We start from the raw sequence: 20,442 nt of genomic DNA, 5'->3' as shown, positions 1-20,442 counted from the left end.
CCGGGAAGATCCCACATGCCGCAGAGCGGCTGGGCCCGTGAGCCATGGCCGCTGAGCCTGCGCGTCCGGAGCCTGTGCTCCGCAACAGGAGAGGCCACAGCAGTAGAGGCCTGCGTACCGCAAAAAAAAAAAAAAAAAGTTTAAAAGGTGGCAGTAAAAATGGACAAGGTGAAGAGGCTGTGCACAGGAAGACACATGACTTTACAAGAGACTTGATGAAAGAGATAAGGGGCTTTCAAGACTCCAAGCTTCCAAAGTTCAGGAGAATAGTAATACAATGGAAAAAATGGGAAATCTGGGAGACAGGTTAGTAAAATTAAATGGAAATACTCTAAAGATGGTTGGAAATTAAAGACTAGAACTCACAAGTGAGAATGGGTGTAAGAAATTTTAAATCAACATAGAGGTAAAAAATTTTGAAGCAGCTGTATGATTAATCTCATTAAGGAAAGTCACAGTTTCAAAGAGGAATTGGTCAACATAAATGATAAAAAAAGTAAAAAAGAAAAAATTGAGAAAAATGAATTATTGGTGACCATCACCAAGTTGTGCTGCCTTTCTGTCCCTGCTGTAGTGAGAGGTGGCTTCAAAACACCTTCAAGTATACCACTCTTGCTTGATACATCTCTTTCCTGCTAACTTTCTGACTATGATTTTTGGCAGAAGAATAAATCATCTACAGCAGCTCAAAGAAACGCAAAGCAAAGTAAACTGGGCTCAGAGAGGTAGACTAAACTATCCTGAAGGAAGAGCCTCGGGGGTTCCTCTGAAGCACATCAGAGGCATTTTAAAACACCTAACACTGATCAATACTCCCCAACAAAATTAACCAAAATGAAATCTCCAATTAGAGCAGCAATTCTAGGGTTACACTGTTGTTTAAAATAATGAACTGGGACTTCCCTGGTGGCACAGTGTTTAAGAATCCGCCTGCCAATGCAGGGGACATGGGTTCGAGTCCTGGTCCGGGAAGACCCTACATGCCGCAGAGCAACTAAGCCCGTGCGCCATAACCACTGAGCCTGCGTTCTAGAGCCCGCGAGCCACAACTACTGAGCCCACGTGCCACAACTACTGAAGCCCGCATGCCTAGAGCCCGTGCTTCGCAACAGAAGAAGCCACCACAATGAGAAGCCCACGCGCAGCAACAAAGACCTAACACAGCAAGTAAAATAAAATAAAGAACTAAGTCTAGAAAGCAGGAAAACCATGCTTCCTGAGGTAGGAGCCTGCCTGGAATTTTCTCACTGTACCACTGGAGGAGCTGTAGCACTGCTTTGCTCCTGAACTTAACACTGGGGCAGAACTGAGAAGCTCAGTAGTAGGGATCCTATATAAAAGAATGTAAAAGCCCTACAAGCTAGGGAAGAAAGCAAAGGTTTTGTAAGCCAATTGAAAGAACTGACTTTCTCACATGCTATTTCCCTCCACATTCCATAGATTTTCCTTACTTATTTTGTTGCAAAATCTTGGTTTGTAGTTCACTTTTCAAAATGTTGCAAAGAAAGCCCACAATTCAGATGCTATGTTATGTTGCTCAACTACCAAGCTTAAGCTGTGTTTGAGTACAGGTAGTTTTTTAAAAACAAAGCTTATTTTTCTAGTTATTTACCTGTTTTTAAAAAGGCCAATATGGAACTTTATTCTGGAGCTGCTATTAAAAGAACCATTATAACTTTTCACAACTGATAACCATGAATGTATTTCCCAACAAGAGACTTCCCCTTTCCTGCTCATGTAACAGTTTTTCAGAACTCTGGCTATCTATATCTTCCCAGGCTATGATTAGAGGCTCCTTCCATCTTAAACATGATTTGAGTCTACAATGCTATGAAAAACATACAACTTCTTAGGCTTTAATTAATCATATGTATTCGTCTATCTTCAAATATCAGAAGATGCTAAAAAATAGCAAAATCAAAAATAATCCTATTTTCAAATGTTTAAAACCTCTGTGATCAGCAAATATGGCAAAATTTAATGTTATATCTCGATAGTTGATACATGGATTTACATTGTTATTCTCTGAGGAGACAAAGTCTTTATTAGAAAGTATCAAGATTTGCCACTCCTCCTATGATTTATCATATAAAAGCTTAAAGAATTATCTATCTTGTAAAAAATGATCTATTCACATTATTGAAAATGGGCTACCACATACACTTTCCAGTTTCCAAAAGTGACAGAGTATGTATGTCAACCTAGTCCATTACCTAACCTGATTTTTTCCTGAGGAGAACACTGATCTGATGCAACTAGAGATTACCATACTAAGTGAAGTCAGAAAGAGAAAGACAAATACCATATGATATCACTTATATGTGGAATCTAAAATATGACACAAATGAACCTATCTAAGAAACAGGATCATGGACATAGAGAACAGACTGGTGGTTGCCAAGGGAAACGGGGTTGGGGGAAGGATGGAGTGGTAAGTTGGGGTTAGCAGATGTAAGCTTTTATATACAGAATGGACAAACAAGGTCCTACTGTACAGCACAGAGAACTATATTCAAAATCCTATGATAAACCATAATGGAAAAGAATATTTTAAAAAAGAATGTGTGTGTGTGTGTGTGTGTGTGTGTGTGTATATATATATATGTATAACTGAATCACTTTGCTGTGCAGCAGTGATTAACACAACACTGTAAATCACCTACACTTCAATAAAATAAATAAATTAAAAAAAAACAACACCGGGCTTCCCTGGTGGCGCAGTGGTTGAGAGTCCGCCTGCCGATGCAGGGAACACGGGTTCGTGCCCCGGTCCAGGAAGATCCCACATGCCGCGGAGCGGCTAGGCCTGTGAGCCATGGCTGCTGAGCCTGTGCGTCTGGAGCCTGTGCTCCACAACGAGAGAGGCCACAACAGTGAGAGGCCCGCGTACCACAAAAAAAAAAACAAAAACACCACCACCAACAACCCACCGTATTCCTGGTTCAACTGTGTTTAATAAATACAAAACATCTGTACACAAAAGTGGAGCCCATATCTTCTCATGTGATCCTCATATCAAGCCCCATTTTTCAGATGAGAAAATCCTCAAAGTGTCCTGTTCGTCTATTATCCATGATCACACCAAATAAAGGATGGTAGCAAAAGAATACGAGATTACAAAAATAAAGTTGCTCAGCTAAACAAATTACTATTTTGCCTTAATAAAAAATAAAGCAAAATTATCAATAAAATAAAATCATTCATTAAGAAAAGCAGGTCAATCTCTAAAGACCAAACATAACTTGGTAGCATCTGATTCAATGGTTCTTATCAGCCAAAAGCAGTAAACAGTTAAAAATCAGGGCTCTCAAACTGCTTCATAAAAGCCTAATTTCATTCCTTCATGTTTAAAGTAAAACGTCCAAAACCCAATTTTGGGAAAAACATCTGAAAACAATTTCTGCAGTCTCACCATACTTTGTATATACTTTTATCGTACTGTTTCTTCATTGTTGTCAATTAATATCTGTAACCCTAAACTGGACTGTGAATTCTTTGCAGGAGGACCTAGTCTTCAGCCTTGAACCCTCAGAATCCAGCACCATGCCTGGAACAAAGCACTATAGTTTTACAATTAATGTATGTAGAATAAAGTGAATGAGGAGCTGCACATTTGTGAAAATCTTATTTTGTGTGGAAAATGTCTCTATAAAAATTTTCCCCTCCACACCACCAATCCCCTACCTTGTTGGGTTTCTTTTTTGTTTTTTTAACTCTTCCTGTAAGTAAAGAAGGATCTGAAGACTTCCTTCCTTTCCACCCTTTCTGCCTGTAAGTCTCTCTAAATTTTTACCCTGAAATGTAACATCTAAGAGTATTTTGCCTTCTATTATACATTTATGTATACATCTGTATCTCACACTAGGCTATAAATTATCTGAGAGTGGGGACCATGTGTTGGAGAGTAATATACATCTTGGTCCATTTTTAGTAATCTCTCAAAATACAAAAATTTTGTTGAATTGATCTAGGTTACCTTTTCGGCCTGTGACATTTTCCCCCAGCTCTCTAGTAAGTTATTCTGGAGCATAGTTCCAAATCAGAACACTGAAATGATGCTATAACAACAACAACAAAAAAGGTGGTGCAGTGGTTAAGAATCCGCTTGTCAATGAAGGGGACACAGGTTCAAGCCCTGGTCCGGGAAGATCCCACATGCCGCGAAGCAACTAGGCTCGTGCGCCACAACTACTGAACCTGTGCTCTAGAGCCTGCGAGCCACAACTACTGAGCCCACATGCCACAACTACTGAAGCCCACACACCTAGAGCTCGTGCCCCACAATGAGAAGCCACTGCGATGAGAAGCAAGCGCACTGCAACGAAGAGTAACCCCTGTTCGCCGCAACTAGAGAAAGCCCGCAACGAAGACCCAACACAGCCAAAAATAAATAAATAAATAAATTTATTTTTTAAAAAAAGGCAAGAAAATTAATCCTAGGTCTGTTTTCTAAATGTATACACCATACTTCATATGATGAGAAAATCAAATGATTTCAGGCACTTAGTTGACACTAGCAGGCCAAAATGGCAACATAAACAACTCTTCAGGGATCAATTTCCTAGCAACTTCTACTAAACCTACAAAAAAGGGTCTCCTGCTGGGTATGGGGGCTGTGCACTTGTAGGCATGGAGAGAGAAAAGGCTGGGATGTGCCACTTGAGAGTACTTACAGCCTGATAAACGAAAGTATTCACCTGAACTCTGACCATAACTATCCATGCTGCCAAATCCAGCACTTTTACTGACGGCAATCAGTATGACTGACTCATAGGAGAGATGATCAGGGTACTTTATAAACAAAGAATTATGAAAATATAAGGACCACTGTACAAATATTGGGACCAACCATTGATTTTTTTCTTTTAAAGTAAGGTCCATCTTCAGCTCTTCTCTGGTCAAATTCTATTATATCGAGTTCTAAAGGATAGTCCAAAAGATTCTGCCTTTTAGATTTTTGCTACAGCAAATAAAGCAACTCATCAAGTTTTCGGTCAATCTCTTGTCAACAGTATTTGTGATCAAATTTCACTGAATTTTAAGCTAAATTCTTCTACCCATACATGTACATTTTGTATATTTTATATAAATTTAGTATTTTTACTAATTCAGGTTGCATCTCCTTTTGTGTAATTTTTAAAAATACTTTCAATCTACAGCATGACTATTACATGAACAAGGCCTCCAAATTATTAAAACCATACAGAATTTTTTGTCATAGCAATCTCTCATATCTCATTGTTTTGTAATTTGTTTAAAAGCCTACATATCTTTCAAACACATACACCAAACACATCCAAAATTACCATGCACAACAGAGAAGAGAGCAAACACTTTCCTTTGTTATATTCTCACCAGAATCCTTATTTTAAACAAGGAGATAAAGTGATTCTTCCCACAGTCATTCAATAAAATGGAATATAATAAAGTCGTCACCGACCAGCTAACAATATCTAACAAAATTGATTTGAAGAGTTAATCAATGGTTAATGGAAGCCTTTGAGTTTCATTAGAGTATTAGCACAGCACTGAGCCTGGAAAAATGGTACACATACAGACACGTGCACATACATACATATATTTTAAACATACTTCTGATGTCTCTATTGAGAAATCCATTAACGTGAAGAAGTCTTAAAAAAGGCATCTTAAAAACCCATTTCAAATTTCATTTTATTTATTTTAGAGTAAGTTTCCATACAAATCTTAAGCTATACACAACTAAGCTACTTCTAATCCCAAATGTTAGAGTTCCTAAACAGTAATCCCAAACCAGAGTTCCTAAACAGTAATCCAATACAAAATTTAAATCCAGGAACTACTTAGTGAGATTTTTCTGGAAAATTTCAACTGCTGAAAGGCAGTGAGGGGAAAAAAACTATGTTTTGTATGAAAATAAAAAAGCTAAGTGCTAGCAAATTAGTTAACTTAGTAAAACCTCACTGAGGAATAATCTAAGGTATACAGGGTAACAACTGAGTCAAGAAGGGAAGAAAGCTTTTCTCCAATAGAAAGTTACTTTAACAGAGCAGCAATTATTCTAAACCAGTATGTAAACTCCAACCGAGATTTTACTCTATTTTATAGATGCTCACTATTATGTAACACCACTAATAACCAAACACTCAATTCGAAAAACAACCTGTTCAGGCTCAGTTGCCACTTTTATCTTGATAGAAAAGGTACTGGAAAACCAAATAAAACCATCGTTTGTTAAAACAAATATATTCAGAAGTGTATAGTAAATATAAAAATACATGGAAATGTTTAAGAAAACAGGTGAATTTTAAACATAAGCAGTAATATTTAGTATGAAAAATACATTTACCTATGTGACTACCACAGAACTAAATGCCACATTGTTATAATTAAAAACTGACAAATCTACAAACAGTGTTTAACCCAGAACAGAGAACTTTTTCTCAATTAAAAAACCTCCTTTTTTTTTTGGCCACACCGTGCAGGCTTGCAGGATCTTAGTTCCCAGACCAGGGATCGAACCTGGGCCCAGGCAGTGAAAGCGCCGAGCCCTAACCACTGGACCACCAGGGAATTCCTGAAACTCAAACCTCGTTTCCCCAAAAATTCAACTTTGATATTGAGAACATTTTTCCATTGATCAAAATCTAGTAAATTCAATTACCAAAATAGCCTAAATCACCTCTCCAATCCCAGTCTCTTTACTCCTTTACTTTGCCCTTATAGAGCACATAGATTGATTTTTCCAAAACACGTATTTTGGTATAGCACCTTCACTCAAAAAACCTCAGTGTTACCCGTGGCCAGATCCTCCTAGTGCTTAAAGCACATCAAGTTCAAATTCCTTAGCCTGGTAACCAAGGCTCCAACCTTCCTTTTTGGCCTCCTCTTAGAAGTCTCCTAGAGGAATCTTCTCCAGTCAAATCATTTTACCCACTGACTTCAGAATACCTTGTGCTTTCATAATTAACAAAATATTTTATTCTTCTTAAGATTAACACTGTGGAAAGCAAAGCAAAATTTTCTAAACATGTTTAAAAGCTGGTAAGAATGAAATGTATTCAAACCTTATATATTTTAAGAGAGTAAGTTAATGTCTAGTTATCACCTAAAATAACTGAAAAGATTTGGTAAAGAACCAGACCCACATCTTCTCTCAAGATATTAAATATGCATATGGCAAGGCTTCCATTCAATTTCTGAATGAAAACTTAAGTGAAAGAACTAGTTCGGATAAGACAAGAGATTTTGGAAACCCTGGACAGTTTCTACATACTTGAACTTCCCTGATAATATTTATTCACCATGAGGACCCAAACTATTTCTAAATTCTGCAGGCCAGTAAGTTACCACTACTTTTCCAGGGTAAGTATTCCCTAATTCACCCTACAAATGTTTAAAAAAATTTTTTTGAGTTGTTTTAGAGGAAAAATAACTTTATTTTCATAACCACAAATTAATTGTACATTTTGGCTGTTATCAGCACACCTCTGAGCACTGACGATATCCTAAACTTAAGAAACAAAACTTTAACTTTCTCCAAAATATTAAATAGTTTAAAACTTAAACTAAACCACTGGATTAACATTAACTAGAACATAATGGCATAAAGACAGTTCCCCAGATCCTAAATCCCTTTGCTAAGATATTTACTTTTGGGGACTTCCCTGGTGGCGCAGTCGATAAGACTCCATGCTCCCAATGCAGGAGGCCTGGGTTTGATCCCTGGTCAGGGAACTAGATCCCACATGCATGCAACAACTAAGGAGCCCGCGAGCTGCAACTAAGGAGCCCGCCTGCCGCAACTAAGACCCAGCGCAACCAAATAAATAATTTTTAAAAAGATATTTACTCTTTGTAGGAACAATATCTGACATTTATGGAAGAAGGAAAACAAAATAAAAAACCTCTTTCACAAAAAAGAAAACACCAAGACTTGGTTTAAAATTCTCAGAGGACAAAGTGTATATCAACTTGATACTTTATGGTAAATCAGTTTCTTACTGGAGACACTGACAACTACACAAAAAAGAGGGTGAGGCAGTATCTGAGATATCAGATCATCTACTGAATAATAGAGTCCTTAAACTAAGAGATCAGCAGCCTCTGGAGCTATATAACAGCTATCAAAAGGATTATCCCCATGTATCTCATTGGCAAATCTACAGCAAAGGTAGAAAAAAAGAAAGGCAAGAATCAAAGAAGAATATAGAAGAAAGGAGTAGAGAGTCAAGGGAAGAGTTGGGAGTAAGGACAGAAAGAAGGGGAGAGTGCTAAATGTAAAAGACTAGGAAAAGGAGGAAAAAAAATCAACAAAAAGAGAGGACGTGTTGTTGAGGTACCTTTGCCTCAGGGACATTACTCCCAAAGGTAATATACCACTCCCAGTAAGTAACTCTCCGATAAGTTATTTTAAGAAAGTTTTAGGAAAACCATTCTTAGGAAATCTGAGTCCTGAGAAGATTTAAACCCAGAATCTATCTTTTTCTAAATGCTCTCAAACTGTATTCTTTTATCACATTTTATTACAATTACTGTAAATTATAAATTTTTGAGTTTTAGCTAGAATCTGTTTGATAAGTTCTAAATCTAAGTTTAAATTAACACCTGATTTGTAATGCTCTCTAAAGAATTGGTGAGGTGAATGGGCCTGGAGCTACTGGAAATACAGAAAGTATTTTAATGAGAAGAACTTAGTAAAAATTCGAAGTCAAGAAGAGTTAAAGAGTAGCCATTAAAGGCAGAAGATATGAAATATTAATTAAGATTCTACTTTTGTTTGGTCTCTCCAAAACAAAAGGGTATTCCTAATTGGTCTGGGTATCCTCAGTAGGACTCACTGAGGTGATGTTAGTGAGAATTCTTTTAAAATGTTTGAACCTCTGAAAACAGTACTACAGGCTCCAATAATCTTTCAATGTCATAGGGAAGATTGTGTGACCTTAGAATCTCTTCACAGCCTTTTCTTATACCATTCTTTTGACTGGAGGCTCAATAACTAAACAATAACAGGCACTTAAGTCTTTTCTTTTTGACTTCAGAATGTATTTTTATCTTTGTTCACCAGGAAAAGACCCTTTTCAAAACTGATCCACACCACGAAGGTTTTACCTGAAAGTATCTAACCATGAAGTAAATGGCATAATTTAGCCGGAATAATTTCTGAATCATTCTATCTCTAAATTCTGAATCAGAGTTATCACTGAAAGGTTTGGTTCTTCGCGTTTGGCTTTCTGTGCACTTTCTCCAACTTTTCAGCTGCCTTACACAGCCATTATCCTTCTACCCTCATTCTTTACTTTCCTCCTATATGTACAGACACACACAAAAAGAATGTCAGTACCACTATGTATATATGCATGTATATTTATGTGTGTATACATGTATATGTGCATACACACAAAAATACACATGGCCAATATAAGAGTATAAACCAAAGACATAAACAACATTGCAGAATAGGAATAAATTCATTTATTCTTATTTCTAAGATAAAACAAAACTGTGGTTAGTTACTATAACTCACCAGATGGTTCCTCAGGCTCACTTTCATTTTCTTCCTCAGGTGGGGCTTGAGGGGGTGGTGGGGGAAGCTTCTTTTCCTTCTCTGCTTTAGCATTTCTCTCTTCTTCTGAATAATACTCATCTTCTGAGAGGTTGGCCAAACTTTCATCCATCTCTCTGTACTCTACCTATATGGAGATTATACCAGGGAAAGCTAAATACAATGGACATCTAAAGTCAGAAACTCAGTTTGGAACCATCAGTAAATATGAATTGTTTTCTAACTTCAATTTTTAAGGAAAATAAGCAAATAACAAGGAACAAGCTAGCTCATAATAGGTAACCATTAAAAACAAAATCTCTCATGAAATAATCTTGTGTCAGTTCAGATTTAGCCCAAACTGTAACTTTTACATCATAGTACTGAAATTCAAATCAATGACTCTGAGGCTCTCTACAAATAAAAATTAATTGTGTGTTTGTGTCTGAATCTATACATATGTATATATCATGTTCACATACTGGAAGTTTCAACAAAAGACTAAGCTAGCCCTCAGTCAGACAAAAATACAGTTAGCTAGAATAACAAGTCTGTCTAATGCCAATCTGTACTTCTAACTACTATTCCATAGGTAGATAGCAAAAGAATTCTAGAGGGTTTCCCTGGTGGCGCAGTGGTTGAGAGTCCGCCTGCAGATACAGGGGACATGGGTTCGTGCCCCGGTCGGGGAGGATCCCGCATGCCGCGGAGTGGCTAGGCCCGTGGGCCATGGCCGCTGGGCCTGCGCGTCCGGAGCCTGTGCTCCGCAACGGGAGAGGCCACGGCAGTGAGAGGCCTGCGTACTGGGAAAAAAAAAAAAAAAAAGAATTCTAGAAACCAAATTGAGGAGTGGGGAGGGTGGGCAGGGAATAAAAATTGCAAATGGCGGGCTTCCCTGGTGGCGCAGTGGTTGAGAGTCCGCCTGCCGATGCAGGGGACACGGGTTCGTGCCCCGGTCCGGGAAGATCCCACGTGCCGCGGAGCGGCTGGGCCCGTGAGCCATGGCCGCTGGGCCTGCGCGTCCGGAGCCTGTGCTCCGCAATGGAAAAGGCCACAACAGTGAGAGGCCCGCGTACCAGAAAAAAAAAAAAAAAAAAAAATTGCAAATGGCAATAGTCAAACTGAAACAATAAAACGGTACGTTTGCTTAAAACAAAAACATAAACAAAACACTGGTGACCTAAGAGAGTTGAATGATGAGAGCAAAGAATCCTTATTACAACAAATTAAGGAGTAAGTCATGTGGATATGGAGACTACAAGCCTTACTACTAATTCACACCCGTTACAAAGGGGAAAACCAGGTAATAAGTAGAAAGAGGAAGCAGTCTTAATGAATGTTTTATTGGGGGGTAAAGCAACTTAGGATAGGGAAGATTATTATGGACCGCTTTGTTAAAATGTGTAATGTGGTATTACAAATAGTCATCAACCTTGGAACACTGTCAAATCATCATTTTGACCCCTACCCTAACAAGGAAGCTACAGAAACAAGAGCTCTCTATTCTGGACTGAATGAAAAAATAAAACGAATAAAATAAAAAGTATTTATTGGAGGTGGAGACAGGGCAAAGACAACATGGCTTCCAAATATATTAGATTTCTGAAATGCATCGTCCTGTGGATTACAGTGAATGTAATCTATTTTAACTTTCGAAATATCTTTGAAATTGCTCCAGATGGCTGGCTGCTATTATCTGTCGTCTTCTTTTTTTTTTAAGTGACATGACCACAGGATTTGGGTGGTGGGGGAGTAGGTAGCTAGGGGAGGTAAGAGTTTTACTGAAAACAGGGATTGGGTTAGAAAATGGAAACAATTATGGATAAATTGAATAGTTTTGACCTGTGCTCTAAGAATTTTATTTAACACATGAATAACTGTATTTATCTATCAAATACTGAACTGAGAACATGGCACAATGGAGAAAATGATTATGAATGAGTATCTCTGCCCTTAATAAACTGAAACTCTAGTTGCAAACAAAAAAACCTGATCAGGTAAACATCTCAGAGACTTTACAATAAAATCTCCCCAAAATGCAGATAACAAACTTTATCCTACTTGACTGAGATTAAACTGTTAGGAACAGACCTCAGGATAATGGGTAAAGCAGCAAGGAGGGAAAAAAGTTTCAGAGGGAGCTGGGTTAGAAAATGTAATACATGTTTACAGTATGCAGCTTCCTTTCACCTTTTACCCCTCAACGGTGCTTGATCTCTCCCTGACCCAAAGATTCAGCCCTTTAATCCCCTGCCCATCAATCCTACCCATTCAATCAATAATCACTTAACAAGTGCCTACTGTGAAACTGGGCAATGTGCAAATTCTGAGACAAACACAAACAATAATATATGATCCTCTCTACTGAATTAGTTCAGCTTTTGCCTAAGACACCACGCCCTTTGAAGGAAAAATGAATCCAAGATTAAAGTTAGAGAAACACTGCATTTTTTATAGGCCCCCTCTAGGAGAGTCATAATACATGTTAAAAGTACTGAGAAGTTTCACAGCAAAAACAATCTTCTTAAATATTGTTTAATCCAATGTTTTGATGTAATAACTACTAACAAGGAATACACCTGGAAGAGGCTGGTCTAGAGTTCTTAGCTTTCAAGAAAAAAAGGAGATCAGAAAAATACCTAGAGATAGGAGTAAGAATATCTAAGGTAGTATTTAACAACAACAGAAAAAGAACTGTGTTCCACAGAACTCTTGGATTTTTGGAGGATTTCATTTACTAATTTTAAAATGTATTTTTAAGATGAGTACTCATATGTTAAACCAAACCATAACCCTTTAGAGATCACCAACATATGAAGTTGTACTACTTAGGTAACTCAATTTTGGGTAGACTGAAGAATAAAATTTCTTCTGCCATCTCTGTTCAACTGAGAGAGTGTCCTGAGATGGCAAGACAAGCTAAAAACAAAGGAAACAACCTTTTGCACTACCACTACTTGTCAATCAGTACAATACTTCATAAACAAAATACAGAAATTATTGAAGCTGCAACTATTTATTATGCTTAACCTCCACTCCCAAATTTGGCTCTACCAAAATAGCCTCATTGTCTCAAAGACTGACAACTAAAATAAATGTTATAAATTTAAACTTCATATAAAACAGGCAAGTAGTATTTTATTTTGGGATTGTGCATAAAATTATATTTTGTAAAAAAGGATTTCCCCACTTACGAAAAAGTTTAAAAATCATCTGAAAGAATCATACAAACTCTAAAAAATAAGAATTATTCCCCTGACAAAAAGAATGGATGCTATGAACATAAAGGATTGGGAATCTTTTATCCCTAAGTAAAATCCTCTGAGACTTGAGAGGTTCTACAACTACTTATAACCAAGTACAAAAAGGTGTCCCAACAGGCAGATGAGTCAGTAGGGTACTTGTTCTTACCTGTACACCCGTGACTCTCAAATTTGTATCTCTAGTCCTCCTATCTCTTCCACACCCTTGCTACAGTGATTCATTCACTTCCCAACCACCTTAAAGCTCCAGTCTTTTAACAGTGCTTCCTTGTAATTCACCTAGGGTACAAGTGCCAGATTAATTGTCCAAATACACTGTATTTTCAGATAGTTTAACAAATGAATGCCCAAACTGTCAAAACAGCATATAAACTCTCTAGCTCTAATTAGTCAAATTTACCTCTAATCATTTTCTAACACACTCGTCAAAATCATCCCTAAACTCCCTAAAAGCTACTCCCACCTTTTCTGTAAATCCAATGTCTAAAACTCAAGGCCCACCTCCTCTGCAAATTACTCCCTAAGTCTTCCAAACTTACAAATATATCTTTCCCTTCTCTAAATTCTCATAGCACTTATACTTCATAATCTAGTGCAATGCTGTCTGACAGAATTTTCTGAGATAATGGAAATGTTCTGTATCTGTGCGTCCAATAAGGTAGCACTAGCCACCTGTGGCTATTGAGCACTTACCATGTGGCTATTTAGGATTAAATAAAAATTAAAAATTCAGTTCCCTCAATCTACTAGCCACATGGTAAGTGCTCAATAGCCATAGGTGGCTAGTGGCTACCATCCTGGACAGCACATATTTAGTATTTGGCTCTCTACAACCTAGATACAACTCTGCAACATACTGGTCCCTCCAACTTATCTTGCTCCTAGAAGAACCTCATTTCCAATTAAATTCATTTGCCCATTGTTCCCAACATTCAGTTGTCCACTCTGGACTCCCTGTTGCTTCTCAAACCACTTTCTATTATATTCCAAGCATTTTTCACTTCCTTTTCTTCCCTAGTAGTACTTAAATCACTGGGTACCTACTTACTTATGCCAGACACTGCAATAAGCATTTTATTTACATTATATCTAAACCTAATAATGTTACAAGGTAGGATTTATTTTTCTGAGGAAAAGGAATCACAGGAGGATGAGTTAACTCCAGAAGTCCATCCTTTTCCAGAACACTTTTAAAAATTCTGTCCTTTTTCAAGGCCCAGCTCAAGACTGCCATTCCTTAAGCTGTGTGGTGTTCCCAAAGTCTCAGCCCAATTTAACAATTTCAAATCTTAAATAGTTTGGCATAATGTTAGCATAGACATTCAGAGGTGAATTTATGCTGAAACTAATGAAACTTAAGCCTCAGGGATCTTCAATTGCATGGACTCCTTCCAATACCCTGAACCTAATTTTGATTACATAATTATATATATATTTACTTATTTATATAATTATATACATGTTTATGCATATATAAATTTTTTAAAAAAGAGGGCTCCCCCCAGGGACTTCCCTGGCAGTCCAGTGGTTAAGACTTATTGCTTCCATTGCAGGGGGCATGGGTTCAATCCCTGGTGGGGGAACTAAGATACCATATGCTGCACGGTGTGGCAAAAAAAAGTGTCCCTCCCCAAAATGAATAAGCTCCCAGGCTATAAAATATAGATATATCCCCTGCATAAACTCTTGAGGCAAGGTTTTGAAGCAAGGTCTATCTACAGTGGACTCAGCTTCCATTTTACTCCTTTATGGATACTCTATCCCTTGAGGTCTGTTTCCTCTGGTTCCCAAGACTAGCTATGAATACGTAGGTCAGCTTCTCCAGTTCTTTACTTCCTAGTTGCTCACCAAATAAACACATAACTCATTTTTCTTTTGAGAGTTTCAGAGCTAATCACAAAGGAAAATTAAACACAGGAGAATTACAAAGAAATCTTACAGCAAGCCCCAAATTAATCTAGATTCAACACAATCCCAATCAGAATTTCAGCTGCCTTTTTGCAAAAATTGATAAACTGATCCTAAAATTTATATGGAAATGCAAGAGATACAGAATAGCCAAAACAATCTTGAAAAAGAACAAAGCTGGAGAACTCACACTTCCTGATTTCAAAACATATTGCCAAACTACAGTAATCAGGACAGTGTGGTACTGGCATAAGAACAGAAATATAGATCAATGGGATAGAATTGAGAGTGGAAAAATAAACCCTTACATTTATGGTCAATCAACAAGGGTGTCAATCATTCAAAGGGGAGAGAACAGCCTTCAACAAATTGTGTTGGGACAAGTGGATACACACATGCAAAAGAATGCCACGTACAAAAATTGACTCCAAAATGATCACAGACCTAAATGCAAGAGCTAAAACTCTTAGAAGAAAACATAGGAGTAAATCTTTATGACACTGGATTAGGCAATGGTTTCTTAGATGGAACACTAGAAGCAAAAGGGACAAAAGAAAAAATAAACTGGAAATCAAAATTTAAAGCTTTTGTAATCACCGTATATACAGAACTCTAACTACTCAACAATAAAAAGACAACACAATTTAAAGATGAGCCAAGGCTATGAATAGACATTTCACCAAAAATATATATAAATGGCCAATAAGGACAAGAAAAGATACTCAATTCAACATTTTTAGCCTACATATTAAAACCACAATGAGATAGCACTTCACACCCACTAGGATGGCTATAATAAAAAGACATTATCAAGTGTCAATAAGATTGGAGAAATCGGAACTCTCAAATATTGCTGGTGGGAATGTAAAATGATGTGGCTGCTATGGAAAACTGTTTGGCAGCTCCTCTATAAGTTAAACAGAGATACCATACCACCCAGCAATTCCACTCCTAGGTATCATACCTAAGAGAACCAAAAACATGTTCATACAAACTGTACACAAATGTTCACAGCAGCATTATTCACAACAGCCAAAAAGTGGAGATGTCTGTAAAATGATGAATGGATAAACAAAATGTGGTATATTCGTACACTGGGATATTATTTGGCAAGTGAGCTATCAAGTACTGAATGGAAGTACTACAACATGGATGAACCTTGAAAACATGCTAAATCCAGACACAAAAGGCCACATGCTATATGGTTCCATTTACATAAAATGTCCAAAAAAGGCAAATCCACAATGACACAAAGATTAGTGAATGCCAGGGGCTGGAGCCAAGGATGAATGGAGAGTGCCTGCTAATGGTACAGGTGTCTTTTGGGGGTGATGAAAATATCCTACAATTGACTGTAGGATATTGTGCTGGTTGTACAACTTTGTGAATATGCTAATAATCACTGAATTACATACTCAAAAATGGTAAATTTTATGGTATGTGAATTATCTCAATAAACCTGTTTTTAAAAAAAATATCTGAGGGACTTCCCTGGTGGCTCAGTGGTTAAGACCCCGTGCTCCCAATGCAGGGGGCCTGGGTTGGATCCCTGCTCAGGGAATTAGATCCCACATGCATGCTGCAACTAAGAGTTCACATGCCACAACTAAGGAGCCTGTGTGCTGCAACTAAGCAGCTGGCAAGCCACAACTAAGGAGCCCGTGTGCAGCAACTAAGAGACCCAGCATGCAGGTATGCATGCATAAATAAATAAGACACCTCGTTCTCTTAAAAAAAAAAATCTTATCATCTGGTTTCTGGCCAAATTTTCTATTGAAATAGTTAAATCAAAACCCAATTGGGCTTCTATCCTCTATTTCATTTCAGAGAATTGGGAGTTGCCAACCTATGCGTTGGTTAAACCGCACCCCCCCCACAAAGACTTCCCTCCTTTATACTTGGAGTAAGGTATTCTTGGAGAGAGATCTCTCAAAACTGGGCAATTCAATCTGAGGGCTCTCAATCTGGGCAATACTCAAGAAGCTCCTCATACACACTGACTTGGTATATCCACTTAAATTATACAGAGATAGAAAACTTGTAATATGCATAAATTACATAATTTTAAATATTTAGTTACTTAAAATTATACGTACATATACTTCCAGTTTTTTCAACTGTACCATGAAATCTCCAGAAAAGGGCCATGTCTAAAGTCTGTGCCCTACTACTGCCCCAGTGCCCTGCTCACTGTTGGTGTCACATGTGGTCCTTTGTTTCAGAGGCTGATGCTACCATATCACATTGTAAGTGTAGGGCTTACATTCCAGTTCCACCACTTACTTAGTTTTGCGACTCTGGGCAAGCTGCTTAAACTGCATGCCTCAGCTTACTCATTCCTGAAATGGGGCTAGCAAAACCTGCCAGTTGGTGTTTAGCAAAAATAAAAAGTTGGTGATGCTTTGAACACAGCATCTGGCACCCAGAGATGTGAGTCTGTATATACTGTCCCGTGACAAAGCCTTTTCTTGCCGTATATTTACACCTTGACTAATTGATATTAACCCTCTTAATCAGCTTCCTCATTTGTAAAACTACATCAAAAGATCGTTGACAGGATAAAAGGACAAAGAGCAAAACTCTCTAGCACACAGCAAAGGGCTCAAAAAAAAAAAAAAAAAAGTTCCTTTTTTCCGGTCTTCAAGGCTAAGGCAATTTCTTTAGCATCACCCTACAGCCTCAACGTGCTCCCGGCCGAAACACATAAATATTGCTGAGCAGCTTCCAGACACATCTGTGGTCAAACAAATGATGTATGTCTCCAGCAAGGCCAACCATAACTCCACGTCAGGGAGCCATTTTTCCCAGTCAAGAAAATGAAAAGGTGTACGAGATGTAAATGAGTAAATACCCCTTCCCGAGATCCCCCTTTCCCAGGACGGCCCGGTCCCGGCATGAAGACGCATTCACCACCGCAAAGACCTTCCCTTCTCCCACCTCACCCAGCCAGCTAGTGGAGAGGTGGGTGGAGGTCGGTGACTGGGGAGGTCGGGGGGCATGGGGCTCAAGGCCCAAGACCGGGGCTCGCGGGGGTGGGGGTAATGCGGGCTGGACAACCTCGGGGAAGCTTGGCATTGGGATTTGCGGTTCGAGGGCGGGGATCGGGCCTCACCTTCGCCCGCTTGCGCCGACTGGTCCGTCGCCCCTCCGGAGTCTCTGCGATTCCCGTTTCCATGGGGGTCGCAGACCCAGGCACGACGGTAGGCCCAGCTTGAGGCCCGGCGGACCCCGGCGGCTCAGCCAGGCCCCCGGGGGGCGAGGACCGCGGGGGCTCCTTCTTGCGGGGAGTGCGCTCCCCGGCCGCCCCCGGCCCGGCTTCGGCAGGGCCGGACAGGCCCGCGGGCGGCGCGGCCACCTCAGAGCCGTTCTCCGAGCCGCCCGCTGCCCCGGCACCGGCCTCCGACCCGGCCGCCGCCGCCGCTGCCGCCGCCGCCGCCGCGGCTGCTGCCTTCTTCCCAGACAACATCTCGGGCCGCCTGGCTGCGGACGGCCGTAAGGGCCGCTCGGTCTGTCGGTCCGTGAGTCCGGAGTCGCCTCGCTTCACTTCACACAGTCCGCGCGCTGCCAACCGCCGCCGCGTATGCACGCGCTAAGCGCGCTCCGCGCGCTCCCGCCGCGCCAGAACAATAAAGCCCGAGACGCCCACGGCCCCGCCCTCCCCGCTGCCATAGAGCGGCGTCCTCGAGGCTAGAGCGGCGCCATGGCAAATTGCACGAAGCTTTCCTAGAGCGTCTCCTTAGCCGTCGGGGTCGGTCCCAGCACGGTCCCCATTCTAGGGCTTCTGGGCCAGACTCTACCTCCGAGAGCAACCATTTCCTCCTGGGACTTGCGTGTATTCATAAATTCATTCGTTCATTCACTCATTCATTCATTCACCTACTCATTCGTCAGGTCAACCAATATTTATTAATGCTTACTACGTGACAAAGGTTTAATTATGAAGTTCTTGCTCTCAAAGAGCTTACAGGGGAAAACACTGATATGTAACTAGTAGATCATCGTATTTACTATTCATAATTGTCCTGCTTCGACTGGGGAAATCTTGGAGAGCAAATGAGTTTCGAGGTAATAAAATGGACAAAAGTTAGGAAATCCAGATATGAGTCCAAACGGGATTGCCATTGCCTCCGGGGCTTTGTTCATGCTCTGTCTTCTGTCTGGACCCCCTCCCCATTTGCACTTCCTCACTCGCACCTCTTCCCACTCCTATGCTCCCATCCCCACATACATGACGGCTTTCCACTCCAGGTTAATTCTTTCTAATGTCGCTGATGGTGGTGGCGGTTTATTCTTTTAATACCTCCAGGAATCCTTCACTGACCCAACACTGGAACAGGCCTTGTGTTCTTCAAGCTTATTTCCTCTAGGACACAGAGCTGTAATCGCTTTTTTACAAGTTTGTGTCTTCAAAGTATAATTCTCAAAAAATACTTCCACTTATACGTGAAGTTCAAGAACTGGTAAAACTAATCTCTAGTGATAGAATCCAATCAGTGGTTGCCTGGGATGAGGGTGGGGGTTGACTTCAAGAGAGCTGGAAAGGACTTGCTGGGGGTGATGGAAATGTTTTCTATCTTGACTGGGGCGTGTATACATTAGTCAAAACTCATTGAACTACACACGTAAAATAGGTGTATTTTATTTTATGTCGATTTTACATCAAAGAAGTTGAATTTTTTTTTTTAAACTAAGCTAACAGAAAAAAAGAGACAATTAAGTTCAGGAAAACTAAAAGCTATGCCAGAAAGAAAGTGTAATCATAATACAACACATGGTTCAGCTGTGAACTACACTGACAGGTCTATAATAACATAAGCAATGAATATTGTTTTAACCAAAGGGATAGAATTATATGGGGAGAATGGAGGAAAGAGAAACTTTGTGGAGGAGAGGGGTGAGAGGGGTTTACAGAAGAGGGGACAAAGTGGGAATGGAGGCGGTTCTACATAGGAGCTAAATACCCAGATTCCATCATGAAAAGATAGTATATAATTTCAAAATTGAGAAATTCAGAAATAACAGTATAAGCATACTACTCATATATCAAGATAAACACCAGGAGGAATAGCTAGAAGAGTTGAAATTGGTTGTTTGAGTCGTAGAATGTGAGGGTGGGAAGGGATGAGATAAGAGATGGAAACTTGTTTGTTTTAAACCCTGTAGTTCTATCTGACTGGCTTGCATGTTTAGTAGTTTGATAAAATTTAAAATTAGATTTTAAAAATATGCATATCCTTTGACCCAACAATTCCACTTTCAGGAAAACATTCTAGGGAAATGTTTAAGTATGTGTAGAAAGATTTAACTTTAAAGTGTTGGGCTTCCCTGGTGGTGCAGTGGTTAAGAATCCACCTGCCAATGCAGGGCACATGGGTTCAAACCCTGGTCTGGGAAGATACCACATGCCGCAGAGCAACTAAGCCCGTGTGCCACAACTACTGAGCTTGCACTCTAGAACTCGCGAGCCACAATTACTGAGCCCATGTGCCACAACTACTGAAGCCCGCGCGCCTAGAGCCTGTGCTCTGCAACAAGAGAAGCCACCTTAAGGAGAGGCCTGTGCACTGCAACGAAGAGTAGCCGCCTCCGCTCGCTACCACTAAAAAGAAAGCCCTCATGCAGCAACGAAGACCCAAGGCAGCCAAAAGTAAATAGATAAATAAATTTATTTTTTTAAAAAAGTGTTATCTCAGGTCCCTAAGACCCAACAAGTGACAACTAATTGAATATATTAGAATAACATAATCA

General features: G+C 39.6%; 1 protein-coding gene across 2 annotated transcripts in view; it reads right to left on the bottom strand.

Moving 5' to 3' along the window:
• KDM1A (lysine demethylase 1A) overlaps positions 1–18,267 on the bottom strand; it is a 64,850-nt gene extending 46,583 nt beyond the window's left edge. For both annotated transcript variants that reach the window (XM_079901200.1, XM_079901201.1), the window contains exons 1-2: positions 17,807–18,267; positions 9,506–9,671 (exon numbers count right to left, since the gene is read on the bottom strand). In XM_079901200.1, coding sequence (XP_079757326.1) covers positions 9,506–9,671; positions 17,807–18,160 — 520 coding nt within the window. In that variant the 5' untranslated portion in view covers positions 18,161–18,267. The remainder of the gene's footprint in view (positions 1–9,505; positions 9,672–17,806) is intronic.
• Positions 18,268–20,442: the final 2,175 nt, after the last annotated feature.

This window comes from Stenella coeruleoalba (assembly GCF_951394435.1).
Source record: "Stenella coeruleoalba genome assembly, chromosome: 1".
Lineage (NCBI taxonomy): Eukaryota > Metazoa > Chordata > Mammalia > Artiodactyla > Delphinidae > Stenella > Stenella coeruleoalba.
Note: the sequence above shows the minus strand (reverse complement) of the source record. Positions and strands in the feature narration are given on the sequence as shown.